The 21411-nt window shown below is 37.4% G+C and overlaps 2 protein-coding genes across 2 annotated transcripts in view; both read right to left on the bottom strand.

Annotated features, from left to right (window-relative positions):
* Positions 1 to 1314: 1314 nt before the first annotated feature.
* LOC308693661 (BICD family-like cargo adapter 1) lies at positions 1315 to 16903 on the bottom strand. Its single transcript, XM_081370742.1, has 10 exons — positions 16594 to 16903; positions 14586 to 14801; positions 10886 to 11002; positions 10276 to 10422; positions 9662 to 9841; positions 8976 to 9125; positions 6801 to 6878; positions 2241 to 2341; positions 1995 to 2115; positions 1315 to 1729 (listed from the first exon to the last, which is right to left on the bottom strand). The coding sequence occupies exons 1-10, from the start codon at positions 16804 to 16806 to the stop codon at positions 1526 to 1528; spliced, it is 1527 nt and encodes a 508-aa protein (XP_081226868.1). The 5' UTR covers positions 16807 to 16903; the 3' UTR covers positions 1315 to 1525.
* A 2890-nt stretch (positions 16904 to 19793) lies between these two features.
* Positions 19794 to 21411, bottom strand: part of ppp5c (protein phosphatase 5, catalytic subunit) — a 35418-nt gene continuing 33800 nt past the window's right edge. Inside the window, exon 13 of the mRNA XM_081370232.1 lies at positions 19794 to 21298. Coding sequence (XP_081226358.1) covers positions 21236 to 21298 — 63 coding nt within the window. The 3' untranslated portion in view covers positions 19794 to 21235. The remainder of the gene's footprint in view (positions 21299 to 21411) is intronic.

Here is a 21411-nt window from a genome sequence, read left to right as displayed (position 1 = left end):
ACATTTAATTGTACAAATCTGTCACATTGAAAAATATATAAATTACATACAAAACTAGCTTTAAAAACTGCATTAATGATAACACACTTCTAGCAGAAGAACTGTGCCAGAGCACAAAGGCCATCGAATCATTTAAAGGGCCAATCACACCAAGGACGATAACTATAACAATAAAGAAATGGTTCAAAAAGTAGAGAAATTACACAGAGAAATGTATCGTTGGAATCCCTTTCAGAACGATTTCCAGATGATGAACAATAAAAATAGCCAATCCTGCTTTGAAGAGCTTGAGCATTTAAAGCGACAGACTACAAAACTGCAGCGTGTGCATAGAATAAACAGAACAACGTCGTGTGCTGGTGTGAATGCTAATCGAGTTATCTTTATGGTTATCGTTCTTGGTGTGAACAGGCTTTAAATCATTAAATGGCACAAGTTTGAGCGCTACAGATCCTTCATATGATACAGAGCATTATTGCATTGAACAATGTCAGTTTTTGAAATCTTAAGCACCATTTTGAGTATTTCACTATAGTCTACTGAAACATACTTTCATGCCCACATACTTGCAGTTCAGGTAAATGTTTCTTTCTGTGTAATGTTATTATATCATAATAGTATTAGGTGAAATGCCATTCAAATCAACAAGATCATGACCAGCATGATGTCATTGTATTGATTCTCTCATCACTTACATTTAGGATTTGACAGCAGCAAACAATTACCATGTAAATTAATAGTACCATTTAAATAAACACAATTTCTACAAAATCATATGACTGTAAAGTAGTTATAAATACTCATAATACTCATAATATACAATTAAATCTCACAAAAACCTTTAAAAGCAAATTTCACTCCAAAGTCAATAGAAAGAAAAAAAAATCCTATTTTGCATAAGGATTAAAAAAAATAATAATACTAATAAAAAAAAAAAAATTCCATTACCTCAACAAAATATCTAATTCTTTTCACTCTAATGCAAAAATAAAATTATTTTGAAATCGTAAAATATGCATATACCACCGTATATATACCACAGTATTTATGTTTCAGTTATTCTTAAATAAATAAAAAATATTACAAATATTTATATTTCATTAATTTTTACTGAGAGAGTAAAATCATGGCCACGTATGACAAAACTGGGAATTAAAATAATGAAATAATAGGCAAAACATCTGGATGCATTACATTTATGAGAATTTTGAGAGGGAAATGTGCTTGATTGTCAAAATTTGTCAATGAAAAAAAAAATTTTCTTCTTAAAATATGCAATATCTTCATACAAAATATTACTTCTTTTTTTTTTTTGAGTTTGGGGAGAAATGCATTTTTGTGAGATTCAGCCAACCCTTACTGAAAAAACACCATCACATGGATTTCACGTCCAAAGTGTGTGTTCCACATGTGACCACGTGTTTTTGCACATGTGAAAGCAGGTCTTTTCTCCAAGCAATTGTTGTTTTTTTTCCATTATGTGTTTTTGGCATTGATCATAAGTGTCTGAGGCAGAGCAGCCGGTTCATTTGCTCAGTCTGAGCCAGTCTCTCCAGTGGGACAGGTTCTGCTCTGGGCTGATCTCTGACACGACCGAGGGAGAAGAAGAGGGCCGTCTGGACTTACGCAGGAAAGAAAGACGCCCCGTCGATCTCTTCTGGGGCAGTTGCTGCTGTTCTGTCTGTTGTTGGCTCTTAAGCTGCTGATTGATGATAATCTGGATATCGTCCTGAGGGGTACACGTCAATCATTATTATATAAAAATATTATTGTTTTTATTCTTTTGCTCATCATTATTTTAATTTGTGTCTATGTGCTAGTTGATAGCAATTAATTTAATCTTTCATTAAACAGCTGCATGCTTCCACTGTGAACAGCAGGGGGTGACAGAGCACGACCACTGAACAGCATTAAAAACATAATCCTAACAATTGAAAATCCATAAGTGTGGACTTTTATAAGTCCACTGTTGTGATCAAACTACAGTTTTCTACCTGCCAGGCCTCCAGTTCCTGTGACAGCTCCAGTTTACGCTGAATGGCTTCCAGGAGTTGGTTGTTTAAACACATCATATCATGCTTAGTCCTCAGCAGCTCTGCTTCCATCGCTGTCTTCCTGCATGAGAGGAAACCAACACTTTCTTAAAAATGACACCTTTCTATAATAAATTATAATTGTATCATGAATATTTTATTTCTCATTTAAGGACCCATAGTACCAAGTAAGTGTTTAATATTTACTTTGCGATGGCATCGTCTCTGTCCTTCATGGCCTGCTGAACAACTTCCTCGTCCATGAGTCGCAGCTTGAGCTTAGTGTTTTCTGCTATCAGACGCTCATTCTGGAGAGGGTGCCAACAAACTATGGTTAATATGTTTTGCAAATGTCTGTCTAATGCAAATAATAACGACCTTAATGTCTCTCAGAGAACATGGAAACATACACGTTCTGTATTTGCTCTGCTTGCTTCCAAAACTAATTCCAAGCATTTAAGCTTAAGCTCAATGATCAATGTTTTTAAAGTAATGAGAAATATTAAAAATATTTGTCCTGGTAGTGTACAGATGGGAAAAACTATTTTGACAGCGAGTTGTTTAGAAACAGGCAAGTGCCCTTAAACTATGAGTGTGCCTCGTGAAATATTGATGAGCTTTCAGTTGCAGAAACTTTCGCACATTGTGTTTTTTTCAGCATCTGTTAAACACATGTCCAATCAATGTTGATAACCTTGTACAGTGGGGAAAATAATTATTTGATCCCCTGCTGGTTTTGTAAGTTTGCCCACTTACAAAGAAATTAAGGTTCAATATTTTTTATGGTAGGTTTGTTTTAATGGATAGAGACAGAATATCAACCAAAAAACACATATATAGGTCATACATTGATTTGTATTTCAGTGAGTGAAATATGTACAAATTTATTTCCCATATATGAATGATCAATACAGTATATTAAATGGTTTAACCATATTGCATAAAAATATACAGAATAATATATTGTGTTAATATATTACAATATATTGAAATATACATAAGGAATTGCTGCTTTTCATAAATTTGAAAAATAGGTGACAATATATTTACTAATATATCATAATGTATGTAATTTTATATTCAGTAATACACTACTTAATATGTAGATGTATATGTGATCAGATATGGTACTGCATGTGTAATATATAATAAACACACATATATAGAGAAATATATAATGTAATATATTAATTTTATATTTTTTTTATTTACATTATAAATGTTTCATATTTTCAAGCTAGTTTTTGAAAGCTCAAGCACACCTGCATGTATTAAAGTATTTAACCAAAATACTATCACTGTGCTGAGGAGTACACAGCCATTTCTATTAAATATAGTAATTATAGTTTTAATGGTCTTTGGCCAATGGTCAACCGAACCACAGGCTCTCCTCTTCAGCACAATGACCCCAAAAACTCACACATACCAGAAACACTTTTAAATTCCGAAATAATAGAACATTAAACACTAACAGATCTCCCCCTATATTAATATTGAGCAAAACACATTTAATAACACTTAGTTTTAACATTTGCTCTCCTTTCTGAAGTCAGTCAGAAGCAAAGCATGCTGGGAACTATTGTAGCTCATTCCGTGAATATGTATGTGAACATACATTCACATTTATATGGGAACATGTATGTGAATATACACTCACCTAAAGGATTATTAGGAACACCTGTTCAATTTCTCATTAATGCAATTATCTAATAAACCAATCACATGGCAGTTGCTTCAATGCATTTAGGGGTGTGGTCCTGGTCAAGACAATCTCCTGAACTCCAAACTGAATGTCAGAATGGGAAAGAAAGGTGATTTAAGCAATTTTGAGCGTGGCATGGTTGTTGGTGCCAGACGGGCCGGTCTGAGTATTTCACAATCTGCTCAGTTACTGGGATTTTCACACACAACCATTTCTAGGGTTTACAAAGAATGGTGTGAAAAGGGAAAAAACATCCAGTGTATGCGGCAGTCCTGTGGGTGAAAATGCCTTGTTGATGCTAGAGGTCATAGGAGAATGGGCCGACTGATTCAAGCTGATAGAAGAGCAACTTTGACTGAAATAACCACTCGTTACAACCGAGGTATGCAGCAAAGCATTTGTGAAGCCACAACACGCACAACCTTGAGGCGGATGGGCTACAACAGCAGAAGACCCCACCGGGTACCACTCATCTCCACTACAAATAGGAAAAAGAGGCTACAATTTGCACGAGCTCACCAAAATTGGACAGTTGAAGACTGGAAAAATGTTGCCTGGTCTGATGAGTCTCGATTTCTGTTGAGACATTCAGATGGTAGAGTCAGAATTTGGCGTAAACAGAATGAGAACATGGATCCATCATGCCTTGTTACCACTGTGCAGGCTGGTGGTGGTGGTGTAATGGTGTGGGGGATGTTTTCTTGGCACACTTTAGGCCCCTTAGTGCCAATTGGGCATCGTTTAAATGCCACGGCCTACCTGAGCATTGTTTCTGACCATGTCCATCACTTTATGACCACCATGTACCCATCCTCTGATGGCTACTTCCAGCAGGATAATGCACCATGTCACAAAGCTCGAATCATTTCAAATTGGTTTCTTGAACATGACAATGAGTTCACTGTACTAAAATGGCCCCCACAGTCACCAGATCTCAGCCCAATAGAGCATCTTTGGGATGTGGTGGAACGGGAGCTTCGTGCCCTGGATGTGCATCCCACAAATCTCCATCAACTGTAAGATGCTATCCTATCAATATGGGCCAACATTTCTAAAGAATGCTTTCAGCACTTTGTTGAATCAATGCCACGTAGAATTAAGGCAGTTCTGAAGGTGAAAGGGGGTCAAACACAGTATTAGTATGGTGTTCCTAATAATCCTTTAGGTGAGTGTATGTACACAGTAAAGAGTAAAACTTTGTGAATATTACATGTAATCCTATTTTTGTCTTCATTTATAAATATTTTATATTCATTAATATATAGCCATGGTCAATGCATATATTGCAGTATATTGAAAAATATAAGCACTAGTTTCCCATATTTGAAAATGTATTATGTAATACATCACATTACATTTTGCAGTATATTCCCATATATTTTTGTTCTTTAAGGGTGTTTTGGGTCATTGTCATGCTGGAAGACCCATCCACAACCCATCTTCAGTGTTCTGGCTGAGGGAAGGAGGTTCTCGTCCAAAATTTTACAGTACATGGCCCCGTCCATCGGCCCCTCAATACGGTGAACTCGTCCTGTACCCTGTACCCGAAACAGCCCAAAAGCATGATGTTTCCACCTCCGTGCTTGACTGTAGGGATGGTGTTCTTGGGGTCATAGTCAGCATTTCTCTCCCTCCAAAAACGATGAGTTGAGTTGATGCCATATAGCTCGATTTTGGTCTCATCTGACCACAGCACTTTCTCCCAAGCCTTCTCTGAATCATTAGATGTTCATTGGCAAATTTCAGACGGGCTTCTACATGTGCCTTCTTGAGCAGGGGAGATCTTGCGGATGCTGCAGGATTTCAATCCATTGTGGTGTAGTGTGTTACCAATAGTTTGCTTGGTGACTGTGGTCCTAACTGCCTTGAGATCATTAACAAACTCCTCCTGTGTAGTTCTGGGCTGATCCCTCACCTTCCTCATGATCATCCTTACCCCATGAGGCGAGATCTTGCATGGAGCTCCAGACCGAGGGCGATTGATGGTTATTTTGTATTTCTTCCATTTCCGAATAAACACACCAACAGTTGTTTCATTCTCACCAAGCTTCTTGCTGATGGTCTTGTAGCCCATTCCAGCCTTGTGCAGGTCTACAGTCTTGTCCCTGACGTCCTTTGACAGCTCTTTGGTCTTGCCCATGGTGGAGGAGAGGTTGGAATGGAAGATGCAGATTCTGTGGACAGGTGTCTTTTATACACATAACTAGCTGACATGAGGAGTACCTTCTCAAAGTGACAGGGCTAATCTGTGTTCCACATGAGCACATAACCAATCTGTGGGAGGCAGGATTCTTGCTGGTTGGTAGAGGACCAAATACTCATTTCACTCGATCAAATGCTAGTCAATTTATAACCTTTATATAATGTGTTTTTTCTGGATTTTTTGGTTGATATTCTGTCTCTATCCGTTAAAATATACCATCAAAATTATAGACCCTTCATTTCTTTGTAAGTGGGCAAACTTAAAAAATCATCAGGGTTTCAAATAATTATTTTCTCCACTGTAAATATGCAAATAAAAAATGCTAACCCAAAACTTGAAAACTGCTGACCCAGGACAGACGTTAACCATAGGGCAAAGTATGAACAGTGTAAAACATAGAACAAGATAAGCCAGGATTATGTAAATGGTGAGTTTAAAGGTGAAGCAATGTAATTTAGATGGGGTGTTTAACAACTATTAATTATGCAATTGATCATTTTTGCCAGAAATGACACATTTCACCTTTAGCCAATTAAAGAGTGAAAGGCCCAAATAAGAGTCAGTGAGGGAGGACCAGTTTTACATGTCTTGCCATGTAATATTCTTCTCTTCCTAAAAGCATATCTATTGGAGACTCGCAACACATTCACCAATTGACTGCATTTGTTAAATGTCTTAATTCAGCTGAGAATCCCAGCAGGAAAAGCAGTGAATCTTTGTAAAAAAAAAAAAAAAAAAAAAACATTCCTCAGGCCCTCCAAAGAATGGAGCCATTTTTAAGAAACTGACCCCAGGTCAGTGACAGTGGTATTGGGCTGTTATTGGTTGTGGCTGAAAGCTTGAATGCATGGATAGACGTTACCTGATCCTGTAGCTCCTGTATCCGGATGACATTCTCACAAGGATCGCTCACCGGTCCCACAATGGGCTTCCTCATCTCCTGCAGACACAAATGATACAGGAACGTTAAGCACTGCATGGAGGTTAGCCTGGGAGAATTTGTGAAGCGTCGCCTTTGTTAGGCCTTGATGGCAGGGTGTATCTCTCTTCAGCATCAGTATCATGTAACAGACATAAACAGCCCTCTGTTCAATCTGTCCCTCTTTCTCTCTCTCTCTCTCTCGGTCTCTACCTCTGGCTACATTTGTGGCAACACCAACACTCAACCAATGTCAGCTGACATAAACTAGCAATATAATGCATCAATAGCATAGTGGAGAGTGTGTTTAATATCCAAACTTTTTGTCCATTAATAACATTGCACACTTCAGCAATTACCAATGCAAATTAACAGTACATAATATATATATTCTGATCCCTTCTCCATTCATAATGGGCAAATCTCACAAAAACAGGTCCAGGTAACATGTTACCTCTAAATAATTAAAAAGAAAAGAAAAAAACAAAAGAAAGAAAGAAATGTGTTGCATGTTTTATATTACCATCATATTTTTTGCATTATTTTCATAAACTTGTTAATTTTCTGTCAAATATTTGAGTTAGATTTTTACTAATTCTCTTCATACTGATGCTGAATTAATTATTAATAGATCCTTAATGTAATACATTTTTAGTATTATAATATATAAAATAACTAAATATATATATATAAAATACAATAAAAAAAAATCACATTACAGTTAAATTTAGATTTAAAAAAATAGATATTTATTTTGTTTTGCATTGGATAGAAAATCCCAATCCAAAAACACCAGGGTCCAAACTGCTTCACTTGTTATTTTTCCCCCTTATAATATGAAAGGAATATGATCCGGGAAGGTTTTTGACAGGTTACGTAAGATTCACCCAATGTCAAAACTTTTTATAAGCCATGAGGACAAATAAAAGATAACTGATATGGTCTGTATGAAGCTATACTTGAAGATATAACCTGAGTAGTGGCCAAAAGTGATTTTCAGGCCAAGGAAATTTTACATCTTAACCCTTTATTCAAAAATTATAAAAAAAAAATTATAAAACGGTTAGTTCCAATCCTTGATTCAGATTTTTTATTCACGATAAAACACGGGACCGCTTCACCCAACGATTCTATGTATCACTACACAACACCCCTAGCATCCATCTAAGCAACGTAAACATAGGCTTTATTATATTCTCATTGATGTTGTTCATTGATGCTTATAGAGTAGAGTATTGTGAGAGATCGAGTGAGCGAGTGTACCTGCATTTACATTAGACATAGCATTTTCCTTCAGGTCAGTCCTATATTCATTTAAAAAAAAAAAATCAGTTTAAATGTCCACTGCGATATCTTGTCCTTTTAACAGTTAAAGCAACACTATGGAACTTTTCCTCTGCGGTCCCCCTACAGGTTGGAAGCGGAATTGTCCATCACCGTTGTCGTAAATCATTTAGCCTACCGCAGCCTACTGTCGCACACACGCCCACTGTTTATCCAGCACCGGCTTTGCAATGAACGATGTCCGCAGACAAGGTAGAGTATGATGCATGATTTTATGAAAGTATGATGTATTGCGACATCAGAAACGAAGAAAAACGAAATAATGACTATTGTAACGCTTGCCGTAAAGCTAGTCAAATTTGTAGTATATGTCTCATTAGAACTACAGAAACGCGACCCGATCTGGCAATCTTACATAGTGTGGTAATAGCAGATAAAGGACCGCAAAGCGGAGGCATAAGTGCCTTTCACCCTATTACGACTTGATGAACCACTGAAACGATTTTGGAAACATTATTTTAAGGTAAAAAATGTTACATAGTGTTGCTTTAAGGGGTTTTCCAGTGCCCTAGTCAGTGCCCAAAAGGTCATATTCTGTGATCCTGTGACCTCACATTCTGTGATCCTGTGACTCCGCTTGGCGTTGAGCCTAACAACGCAATATCACCTCCGGACATCACTTTTGGCCACTCCTATATGCTTGTGAATGTGAATTATTGTTGTTGAAATGTGACACTGATGTCAAAATACTCCAGGGAAGATATGTTAAATGCAGCACATCACATGTCAGCTTCTGTTACGCTTGTGTCACTGTGTGCTGCAAAACAACTTTACCTGTAGTGTCTCGCTCTGTGCTATCCATTGTGCTGCGTGTTTCAATTGTCCCAGCATGCCCTGCAGGCTGTCATCTGAGTTCTGCTCAGCCTCTGTTCTGTCGGCCACAGGTTGAAGCACTTCCAGGATGTAGTGCACCTCCCGAGAGACCTGCTGGGCAAGGGTACATAGATGAGATTGGCAACCTTTGATTAGGCTATTCTCGCGTGACAGAAGACTACTACTCGCTTTTGTGATCACCTAGCAAAGAAAATTTAGGAAAGAAGTAATACGGAAGATGATTTCATGAATTCGGGACACTAAAAATACAGCTGAAATATGGGGAAAACTACCACCCAACACATATAATAAATGAGTATTATTAATTTTCATTAAATGTGGTCAGAATCCTTCCCAGACCACATCTGAATGTGCTGAACCGCTTCTTTTCCGGAGTGTGAGTGGCTTTAGAGGCAGACAATATATAGATTTCATGGAATAGTTGTTACCCTGTTGGACTAATTAAAATCTGATTAAATGTGGTCAAAAGATGACCATAGAAATGGTGACCTGTTACACTGTCCCTTGTACGTGTATTCATTATAACCAGGCCCACGAAAAAAAATCCTGTAACACATTTATTTGAAAGTAGAGCGTGGTACAATCTGGCATTATCAGGTTACAGTGAGAACAGTTCAGTGTATCACCTGTTCTTTGTCCAGGCTCCAGTCTGCGGTGTCCAGATTGTTTTCCAGCTCAGACAGTAAAGAAGTGTCATTGTGACTTTTCTCCTGGAGGGCCAGTTCCTCCTGCAGAGCCTCTACCTGAGACTGCAGCTCATGTGCCCAGGAGCGAGCCCCATCCACGTCTCGCCAGGACTCTGCCAGCTGAGACACAGGGAAAACATGTATTATTACTCATGAATGTACAAATGTGTGCATGCTATCTTCTAGAAAGAGCCAACATTTGACCCAGAAATTAGCTTTTTTTTACATTTACAAGGGCTTATACAAGTGAATAAAACAAACATTTTGCCACTTTTGGTGTGATTTTTGCCCTGAGCCCTGGTTGATTTCTCCCTCTGGTGCACACACAGACATCTTGTACTTACACAATGGCAGAACATCAGCATTTGAGAATGTTTGTCATCTCTGGATCATGTAAAAACACTTATCTATTATAAGAACTGTACTGAAATTTTAAGACAGAAATCCTAGACCATCCTACAGGCAACAGTTTCCCGACTTATCATTTACCATTAAGCATTCTGCTCGATGGAGCATAGTCTGTCTGTGAGTGTGTGTTGTGTGTGTGACCGAACCTGTTGTATGTGTGTGTGACTCTGTTGTTCCTGTAAATCCAGGCGTTTGTGCAGTGAGGACACACTGTCTTTAAGTTCCTCATTCTCGTGACAAGTCATCTTCAAGCGCTGTTCAAGTGTTTGCTCCCGTTGCGTGAGCCGCGCTACCTGAACATACACACACACATAAACATTTATCACAACTTTCTAAACTTTAAAGTCAGTAAATACTACAATCGTTCACGCTAAAGATGCTGTAATTTATCATGGGGTTTCAAGAATTTGCATGTTATTATAATCCTTAAATGAATTCTCTCCAAAGAATTGAACACATGGTCTAGTCTAGAATGCCACAAAGACAAACAGAGTGACACAGCAGTGAAAGCACTCTTTAAACGTCTCTCAGCCAATCAAATCTGAGGTTCGGAATGGACTGTTATAATATTATATTATAATACTATATAATATTAGTATTAATATTAATACTAATATTATAATACTATATACTATTTAATAAACAAGCATGCATGGAAAGCTGCAGAATCAGTGCTGGACTATTTTTGGAGTATATTTTTATCGTATATAATGCCATACAGATATCTGAGTGTGCAGGTATGGAACCGTTTCTCACCTGTTCTCTAAGAGCATTGATGATTTCTTCATCCTGGGGTCTGGCATGCCCCCTTTCTCTCATTTCCTGTTTTAGTCTTTGAAGCTCGCTGGTCATGGTTCGCTCCACTTCCATACCCTAAACATACACAACACAGCTCACTTATCAACCACAAAACTCTCAAATACATGCAGTGTGTTCACAAATCAAATGGGTCGCAATTAAGAAGAGAAAGCAACAGTAACAAAGAGATGTGTTTTTCCACTAAGGAATGTGTCCCATTTTCATAATGAAAAGGAGTTACGTTCGCTTGATAAGAGCTGAACAAAAGCCTGCACTGGGCGTTGGGAGGCCTGTGGTGACCAACCTGAATCAGCAGATAACTGGACAGCCCTCAGCGTTCATCACACACGCTCAGAACCAGATCAAAGAGACACATGACAGATGCAGCTTGGCATCTTAGTCTTGGCGGTGGCATCATCATCATCCTAGATAGTCACTGTGAGTGTGTATGGGACGGGGGCGGGGAATGACCCCACGCCCAACAGCATATGGAGGGGTGGCAAGAGGTCCTGGTTCAATGAGACTCAACTGCCAACCAGCACAAGGTTAGTGGTCCCTTGAGGGAAAGGCTATTCAGGACTGAAGATAAAGCTAACGCGCCATTATGTTAACCAGCACAAGTCCAGCTCCTGTAGCATTTAATAACACTCCTGCCAGCTGATGCCCCAAGCCAGAGCGCATTCATGGCGTATCTACCTCCTGTGGCGTCTCCAAACCAATAAATCTCAGTTTATTCTTAATCAGATTGTATCACAGGCTTTTCTCAAGGGACTACTAGCAGTCGAAAATCAACACTAAAGAGATAAAATAATATTATAATTTTTTTGCAAATATGGTCAAAAGAGTGAAATTGCTAAAAAAAAAAAAAAAAAAAAAAAAATGAAGAAAAACCAACAAGAAAAATCAGGGAACAACTTAATGTTGCGCACAACTTTGAAAGCAACTTTGTGTACATTGTCAAATTCGGTGCATGAATTTGGAGGCTCCCTACTCAAGACTTATTTATTAGAGACTTTATTTTCTAAAGTCAGAACATTGCATATAACCAATTTAATTCCATTGATGGTGTTTTGTATGGTGGGATGCATCACTATTGCTGTTAAACTTGAAGCATAGCTCAAACCATGCAGTTTGTTGAGGGTAGGTGTGGCATTACGTAAGACTGGTCCACCGTGGTCAGGTGACTGGAGAACAGCACAAGTGTGAATGATTTACAAATCATGCAATTAAACTGACTGATTTACTGAATCAGATTTGTGCGACCTCAACAACTCTCCACTTCCAGTACACCTATTTAAAGGTGAATTCAAAGTGTGCAGAGGAAACGGGTTCATGTTCTTACAAATACCCTTGTTTACTGTCCCATATAAGAAACAACAGCACAATCAAACTGATACTATTGAATGATGCGTGTTTGAAGCATCCTGAGAGGTTTACTCTCTCAAACAGGAAGGCACAGCTTCCCTGGAAAAACTAATGCTTGTTTTGAGCCTTCTCTGTAAACAATCGGGGGAGGCCGTTTCCTCTAAATTACCCTGTATTCCCCAGGTAGACTCTCTTAGTGCTTCTGTCCGCCTCTGTACTGTACAGACAGTCAGGGACTAAGAGTATGTTATGAAAAGTAACACCAGAAGGTATAAGGAATACTTACAAATACACACATTTAACCCAACCTAATCTAAACCCTCACACAAAAAACGTTCTGCATTTTTATGAAGACATTATTGAGAATGTTCATTAAGCATATTACGTTAATATTGTACTGTCTTTGTGGGGACACTGGTCCACACAGACAGACACACAAGTTTACTTTTGTCTCAAAAAGTATAGCTTAACTACTCACCATTCAAGGTCTGTTTACCATAACTGACAAAAGCATATCTCCAACCGAACCCATAAAAGTCGCTTATCGCTCTAGACACTGTTCGAGAGCAGTTAAAAAAAGAGCTTATAGATGGTGGGAGCCGCAGTGGAATGAGTGAGAGATACTTCCTCTTCCCTCAGAGCAGGACAGGATGCATACAGTCAACATCAGTGTTTCCTGAACTTGACTTCTTGGAAAAAAACTGTCAAAGACGTCTACTTCAGTCGACTGTCATGTGGAGAATGAGAGGGTGAGGGACCAGTGACCAGTCTGACCACCCAGTGGAACAGTATGAGTTAGCCATTACTACAGTATAACACATGACTACACACATAACAGAATACAGCCCTGGTGTTTTGGCATGTCTGTAATACAAAACTATGATCAAACAGCTCTTTAAATGAGCTCATGAGTTTAAACTGGGAATCCTGGCAAGTGCACAAACACATAAAATGTGTAATGTGTAAACCTTGACCTTGAGCATAACAAACCTGTGAGATTAGATATCAGCCCAATGTGAGAGCAATGTGTGTGAATGAGTCAACAGGAGCAGGCGGATCTAAATTTAGATTATATCCATACGGTAAAATGGTTTGTGTTGTTGTTGTTTTTAGACAAGTTCTTCAATGTTTTGACTTTTTGGACAAGTCAAAAAAATCTTTATTTTACTGTAACAATGTAAAACATTACTGTATTATGGTATTGAGAATAACCATTATGAATAATGTGAATTGTTGAACAAAATTTCTAAACTAAATTATAATAATAATAAAATAGCATAATACTTGGGAAAAATATGAATTGTCCTAAAATATGTTTCTTTTTCTTTATGCAAAATATGTTTTCTTGTTTTTCTCTTTTGATTTTGGGCTGAAATGGATTTTTATGAGTTTCATACTATTATCTTTAGAATATGAGTCAGATATTGCTGTGCTTTAGCTCATATGGAAAGGATGATGAAAGAAAACAGGAATGCAACAAAACAGCACTTCCACAATCACAGAGACAAACACTTTGATCATGCACTCTTTACTCTAGACACAAGATGAGACCACTTTGTTGTTGTTGTTTATAGATTGGTAACACTTTACAGTAATGTCCCATTTGTTAACTTTAGTAAATGCTTTATTCAACATGAACTAACAATGAGAAATATATTTTTACAGCATTTATTAATCTTTGTTAATGTTAGTTAATACAAAAAACAATTCACAGAGCATTAATGTTATCAGATAAAATATTTGAATTTTAAATGGATTATTATATGTTGAAATTAACATGAACTAAGATTAACAAATGCTGTTCATTGTTCGTTCATGTTTACTTGTGTAGTTAACAACTAAAACCTTATTGTAAGTGTTACCCATAGATTTACCCATAGAAGCAAATATTGCAGGCTTAGCACTCAAAAGGTGTGAATGGCTCATTTTACCATTTCATATCTGCTACACTGTGCAAGGAACAGTGTGATGTCATCTTTTTCTGAGCGAGAGACAGTATCTGTTGCACTATTGGCCTTCTAATCGTTATCGTCTTTTTTATTGCCCTCTACATACTGTATGTGTGTGGCCAGGTTTTGAAGTCTGGCTAAAAAAGAGCACATTCTCTCTTTCCACTGGCAAAGCAACAAATGCACTAGCCTTTAATGATCATATCATGTAATTATTTATTAAACGCTGCACTACTTGAGATGTCATTAATACTTGGGGTTGATGTTTGTTCAGATCACTAACCAAAATGAGCACTGGTAAAAGGGATGCTTGAAAAGATGTGAGTATGGTAGATGTCACTGACCGTCTGCAGCTGTTCTCTAAGTCTTTGGCTCTGCTCGCTGTGCTCATGCTTCAGTCTGGTCTTCTCACTTTCAGCCTCACTCAGAGTCTGGTTGAGTGTGTCCACCTGCGCCTGCAGCTCCTGCACATCTCGCTCCAGCTCGGACACCTGGCTCTCCCACTGAGCCTGACAGATATCCAGCTTCACTCGCAGCTCGTACCTGCCCTGCTGGAGCTCCTGAGGACACAATCACAACATTTTAATCTGAGATATCACACTCAAGTTATAAAAACAACACGGCTTAACTTTATATTAATAGTGGATCCTACAGCGAAACACAACTATGCTCAGGGCATTTGTTGTGTAATCTTTATTTTTAGTAGTAGTAAACTTACAATGACAGTCTTCCACACTTTTACCATCATGTCGTTTCAAACCTGTATGACTTTCTTTCTTCTGTGTAACACAAAATATATTTTGAAAAACATCACAGTGCGTTTTATCCATACAATGAAAGCAAATGGGATCAAAATATATATTTTTAAACATCTTGTTTTGATTTCTACAGCTGAAAAAGTTATATGAGTTTGGAATGACATGGGTGAGTAAAAGATAACAGAATTTTAATTTTAATTAAAGGGTTACATATTTTATTTTCAAAGTCAAACAAATTTAACTGAATCTGATTTGCAGTCATTAAATGAGACAAGACACATGGAATCTGATGTGAACCTGTTCTCATTTCTTATTTCAGATCTCATTTCTAAATTATAAAAATATGAAGAACTTGTTACATTGGTAACACTTTACAATAAGGTCTTATTTCATAACATTAGTTAATGTATTAACTAACAGGAACTAACCATGAGCAGGGGCGTCAGACAGGAGGTAATAGTGGAACCGAGTAACAGGGGCCCTTGGCGAAGGGGGGCCCCCACAAAGATATATTGATATATATTGGTGTTGTGAGGGGCCCACCCCTTGGTTCTGTGACCAGGGCCCAACATTTGGTGCAACGCCCCTGACCATGAGCAATACATTTTTTACAGTAATGTTTGTTAATACAAATCCAGCTGTTTGTTGATTGTTCATGTTAGTTCACGGTGCATTAACTAATGTTAATAAATACAACACTTGATTTTAATAATGTATTAGTAAATGTTGAAATTGACATTAACTAAGATTAATAAATGCTGTAGAAGTAGGCCTACTGTTCATTCTTAGTTCATGCTTACTAAAGTAGTTAACTAATTAACCTTATTGTAAAGTGTTACCGTTACATTTACTGTTGCATGAAATTTTGAATAAAAAATCTGCCACAGAAAACGTCTTTATATCATAAACTGGCCTGCAAAAGTATTTGAAAACTAAAAAATGTCTGATTGTATTAGATAACAAACCATCAAAACAAGTGTCATTTGCCTTAAACACTGTTAAAATAAAACAGAACAGAAAACTGTTCAAAGAAAGATAGAGAGTCTTAAGTGTCTATTTAAGTCTGAAGTGATAAAACAATATTCAGTGCTGAAAAGAAGACCTGTGTGAACCTGACTTCATACAGTCCCTAAAAATGATCATGACACCACAGTTGCTTAAAGGCTCGTTCTGAGGAAAGCTCTAACATCATCAGATTACACTTGCTTAAAAATGTTTTTTAACGGCCTTAAGTGTCCAAAAACATTTAGGGACAACAGCATACAATATTATATATGCATACTGTAGGCTACAGTAGATCTAGAGACATGAAAGTAGACACATGAATATTATTACGTTTTATATAAAACAGAAACCTTTAGAAGACTAAAGTGTCGCCAAAAAAAAAAAAAAAAAAAAAGACAAAGCTGAGATGGAAGAGGACATCACTGTTTTCTCCAGAGCGGCTATCAGAAAAAAACTTTGTTGCATTATATTCCTGTTATTACTGTAAAGCTGGTAAACTTGACAAACAAAATGACGGAAATTATGACGACTCTCTATAAATACACCGTGCGGTTATTAAGCTGCAGAGACATGGAAACTTGAGTCTCACCTCCAGCTGCTGCATGTATTTGTCCTGAAGTGTGTCTCTGTCTTCTTTCAGTTGTCTGTTCTCTAAGAGCAGAGCATTCCCCACCTGAGCAGCCAGAAGAACTTCATCCTCCTTCTGCCGAAGAGCCTCGAACAGCTCCTCACTGTCCTTATACACCGGCAGACCGGCTTCATTGCTGAATTCATATGAGTAGAAGTCTTCCTCCACTTCCATTTTATGTATTTGTTTTACAGCTCTTCTCCCCGACTCATGGCGTGTGTATTTTGAGTGAAAACGCTCCACGCGTTTGTGCTTCTGTATGCAGGAGTCCCAGTCTGCTCATGGTTTTCTTAAAGGCGGATGATGGAAAGGAACTGGTGTCGCGTCGTGTGTGGGTTGGGCTTGTGGGTTAGTTTCAGGTGACTCCTCACCTATTCTTTTTCTTTTTTTAAATTCTAAACTACTGTACTAAATATTATAGTAGGCTAAGTACTTTTCGAGAACATCACATGCAGGCCTATTACATGCAAATAGACTTTAGATAGTTTAGATGGCAGGCTATTTCATTCTACGCGGAGAAAAAACGAGATTAGCATAATGGGGTTATTATTTTTACACGTATGCATTGCACATATTCACAAACAGAAGGTTTATTCACAAATATCTAAAATCAGATGCACAATTAAATAAATGCAATACCTTTCACAAAAATTAAATGGAAATTTGAATACGAATCATTAAAATAAGCTTAGAAAACACAATGAGCTTTAGCCTACGATTTATTGCAAATAAAAAAAAAAATATTGTACACATGGTTTTAAACTCTTGAACTAAAGGGGTAGGGGAACTCCAAAAGGGCACGGGACTTCCACCAAAGTTTAAAGTCTCTTGTGAAGTCACTCACTCCACCCACTATATTCTACTTAATGAAATTTAGATTCTCAATGCAACAGCCGACTACAGTAGCCTACTCTGTATAGTTTAATACCAAAATGACCTCATGTTTGTTTGTTTTCTGCAATTTACGTGTGCCCTTGCAGTATGAGACATAGGCCTAATTTCTTTCTTTCTTTCTTTCTTTCTTTCTTTCTTTCTTTCTTTCTTTCTTTCTTTCTTTCTTTCTTTCTTTCTTTCTTTCTTTCTTTCTTTCTTTCTTTCTTTCTTTTTACCTCTACACAACACAAGGTTAGTAGCCTACACTATAGGCCCTATTTATATTATATTATATATATTCACATTACTGTGAATGATTAATATGTAGGCTAATTATATCTATATGATATACAACACTGCTTGGCCAAACAAATTTGTGGACTAACTATTTAAAACAAGATAATAAATGGATAATTAATACAGTATCCTACTGATGTTTAACACAATGTTTTTCTCACATTCTAACATTTCTTTACAATATGTTACAATATGTCTTCATAAAATACAAGAATAAGTACCTTAACCAAATGAAAACATTACATCTCAAGAAGAAATGGTTTTTAGTTCGAATGTTCCTGTACATGGCCACTAATCATCTTACTGGTGTAACTGAGGCACTGGGACCAAAACAAATCTGATTTTTATTTATTTACTACTTTAATTTATCTATTTACATAATACTGCAACAATAACAAACATATATTAGAAAGGTATTTTTAGGATTTTTATCATAATCCTTGAAGGAAATTAGGTAAATGTCATACTGTCCAAGACAAAGGGCTCAAACAAGAGACTTAACTTGAATTTGAAGTACCCCACTGGACTACTTAATAGTGAACTAAAGCCGTGGCCAGAAGTATTGGCAGTGAAATAAACTTTGTTTCACCAAGGTTTCTGCTTCAGTTGTGTTGATTCACATTGTTTCTAGATTATTGTGCAGAGCGATCACATGCATTTTAAATAAATGCAAAAAGTTTCACCAAAACCAAGCACTAATAAGGCCAGAATGGATGGCCATAAGTCATGATTTGGCCCAGAAGCTGATATCCAGAATGCCAGAGTAAATTAAAGAGGTTTTGAAGGCGATGCGGCTCAACACTGTAAATATTGACTCTTATATTGAATGTTTTTGCTAATAAAAGCCTTTAAAATTTATGAAATGCTTATCAGTTGCTACATGACTGTGTTAAACCACTTAACTAGTTTTTTCTCTCTGTCTGGTTTCACCTCAAATCCTTCCGGCTCTTCATATCACAGTCAGTTGGAGCATGTAAGTAGGCTGTTTTTACATCCATCTGGTGGTCAGGATCATATTATGCTGCCATTTTTATCAAGGCTCGTATTAAAGTGATATTTGCTGTTGGTGAGAAAGTCTCTTTGTATTCTACGCCCATCACTTGGCTATAACCTTTAGCAACATATCTGGCCTTGTATGTCTTAGACCCGTCAACTCCACACTGCATGTTTCCCCTCAGTCAGGTTAAAGTAAATGTGTCCGTGACCTCTTTCATGGCCTAAGCCCACATCTGGGATTTATTTAAACTCATAGCTTCTGTGAAAGTTTGTGGTACGTCACACATTCTGTAAGACTGGTTAGAATCCTTCATCTCCCTCTGTCTGAGAACTACCCAGATGCTCAGTCTCAGTTTGATGTTCAAAAGTCTCCATGCTCCCCTTTTGGCTGGGAGAATACATATCTGTGTCTGTCTAGTGTTCAGCAACACACTTTCTGACAAGTTGAACAACAGGTTGTGCTAAGTTTTATTTCTCTGACTGAATAATAGACTAAGCAATCAGGGCTGTTTTTGAAAAATTCCCTTTTGACATTATTCAATGTGAAATTCATTATTTTTCACATCCATTCAATTTCTTTTTGCAATGTTTGTTGTGTAACATATGGAAACAAGTACCCTTTGTTTGGAAAAGTTAGGTTTTCTCCTCACCGGTGCATGTTTGCTTCATATTCAACTATTGTAGCATCTGTTCTGTTATCATTACAGACACCGTCCACAACCTTTGCTCTCTGAGAGCCATCTTACCATTTCAAGAAGCTTAACTTTGATAGGTGTAAATGGTTCTGAAGTCTCAAGCACAATGCAGTTCATGTTTAGCAGTGATAGAAACTCCTTTGCCATGAATTCTGTAGTTATCTGACTGACCTAACACACTTTGTGGTCCTATAATGGGTTAGTGGTGAACTTCTCTGTAGCTTTCAAATAAATACTGCTCTGGGTCGATAGGACCAGCTAAACCTCTAGGAGTCACAAAAGTCACACAACTAGTTTTTTGTCCGTTTTTCAATTTTTATTCAAAACATACTGCCAGACATGTTGCCTATTGTGCAATATTGAAACATAAAACAATACATTTTCCCATTCAGTCCCCGTTGAATTAATGAAACACTCCTCTTCTTATCAGCCGCAGCCAATGCTGATACTGCCAACCTGTGTCACTACTGGTGCAACTCATGTCTAAACTAAAACACAAATATCATTCACAAAAAAAAAGGTATGACCACATTCTATATTATTGGACTGGCGTTTTTTATTCAATAGCTTCTTTTTTCCAAACATACACAGAAATCTCAATGATACAGTATGTATATATATATATATATATATATACACACATGTTGGTGTATATAATGATATTCTCTAAAAAGTCAAGGGTATGGGACATGGCTGCTGTGCGCTTAAAGAGAGGAAGGTAGGTTTCTGCTGTATTATTTTGAGTCCACACAAAGGGTTCAGGATCTGCTAGACAAACAGTGGAGGGTACAAGGGTAATAGAAGATCTCCAGTGCATTTCGTCAAGCATGTTGGGAGAAAGAACATGTGGGAGCTGCCTACATAGTGGAGAACACCAAACAGTTACTGAGCTTCACAATACTGCACTTCTGCCCATTCTGAAAGAGAGTGTGTGAAGAAAACTACTGGAGTTACACAGTACCTAAACTTGTTTTGTGATATTTATTTGACAGATTAGACAGATGCTCTGGGTTAGGTTTAATGATGGAGCTTGTAATAAAAAGTTTTTTTTTTTTTTTTTATGATGCTTTTTAATGGTTTTTGATAGATGACACATACAACACATTAACTGCTACACAAATGAAATGACACACTGTTCTCCCTCCCAACAGAACTTCACTAACATGAAATAACATGGGGGGGGTTATGAAGTATTCATGGGGGCAAAATTTTAAAATAAAGGCCCTATGTAGAAACACACCTTTGGGTAAAAGTGCTGATCAGGTTTTATGCCTCTTGTTCTCATAATAATATGGTCACAGGAGCAGAAATTCTGCATCAGCACTCTTACTTTGGGATGCATTGTATACATTTGCCCATTCTTTGGTACAATTCAGCTCCATTTTCATAGAGCAACATCCAATTCAAACTATGCGGCTCTACATGGACTGATACATAAATGACAAGGGTGTAGGGGCATGGGGGGGGGGGGGGGGTCTTTTGGGGAGCATCATCCCAAGAATGACATCCATTAATGAGCAAATTACATTCCTATGACTCAGTGATTTCTCCCCTATGTGACTACAGGTATAATGAGTAATGTGAAAGTGTGTGTGTGTGTGTGTGTGTGTGTGTGTGTGTGTGTGTCCGCAAGGAAGAAGCTGTTTGTTTGAAACAGAGATGAGAAGAATGTGAGAGTGGATTTAGAGGGATTGGTGTGGACTTCAGACCACAGCAGCTGCTGTGTGATAAATGGAAAACCTCTACATCATACCCAGCTGCATCAGAGAGTTAGCATATGCCATCGGCTTGACGTTTGGATGAGGCTGAGGAAAAGGAAAAAATAATGTTACTACATTTATAACTGCAACACATAATTTTTTTCTAATTATACTAGTTTGCTAAGCCACATAATAATAATAATAATAATAATAAATGT

The sequence above is a fragment of the Scardinius erythrophthalmus genome, assembly GCF_964197995.2.
Source record: "Scardinius erythrophthalmus genome assembly, chromosome: 7".
Classification (NCBI taxonomy): Eukaryota; Metazoa; Chordata; class Actinopteri; order Cypriniformes; family Leuciscidae; genus Scardinius; species Scardinius erythrophthalmus.
Note: the sequence above shows the minus strand (reverse complement) of the source record. Positions and strands in the feature narration are given on the sequence as shown.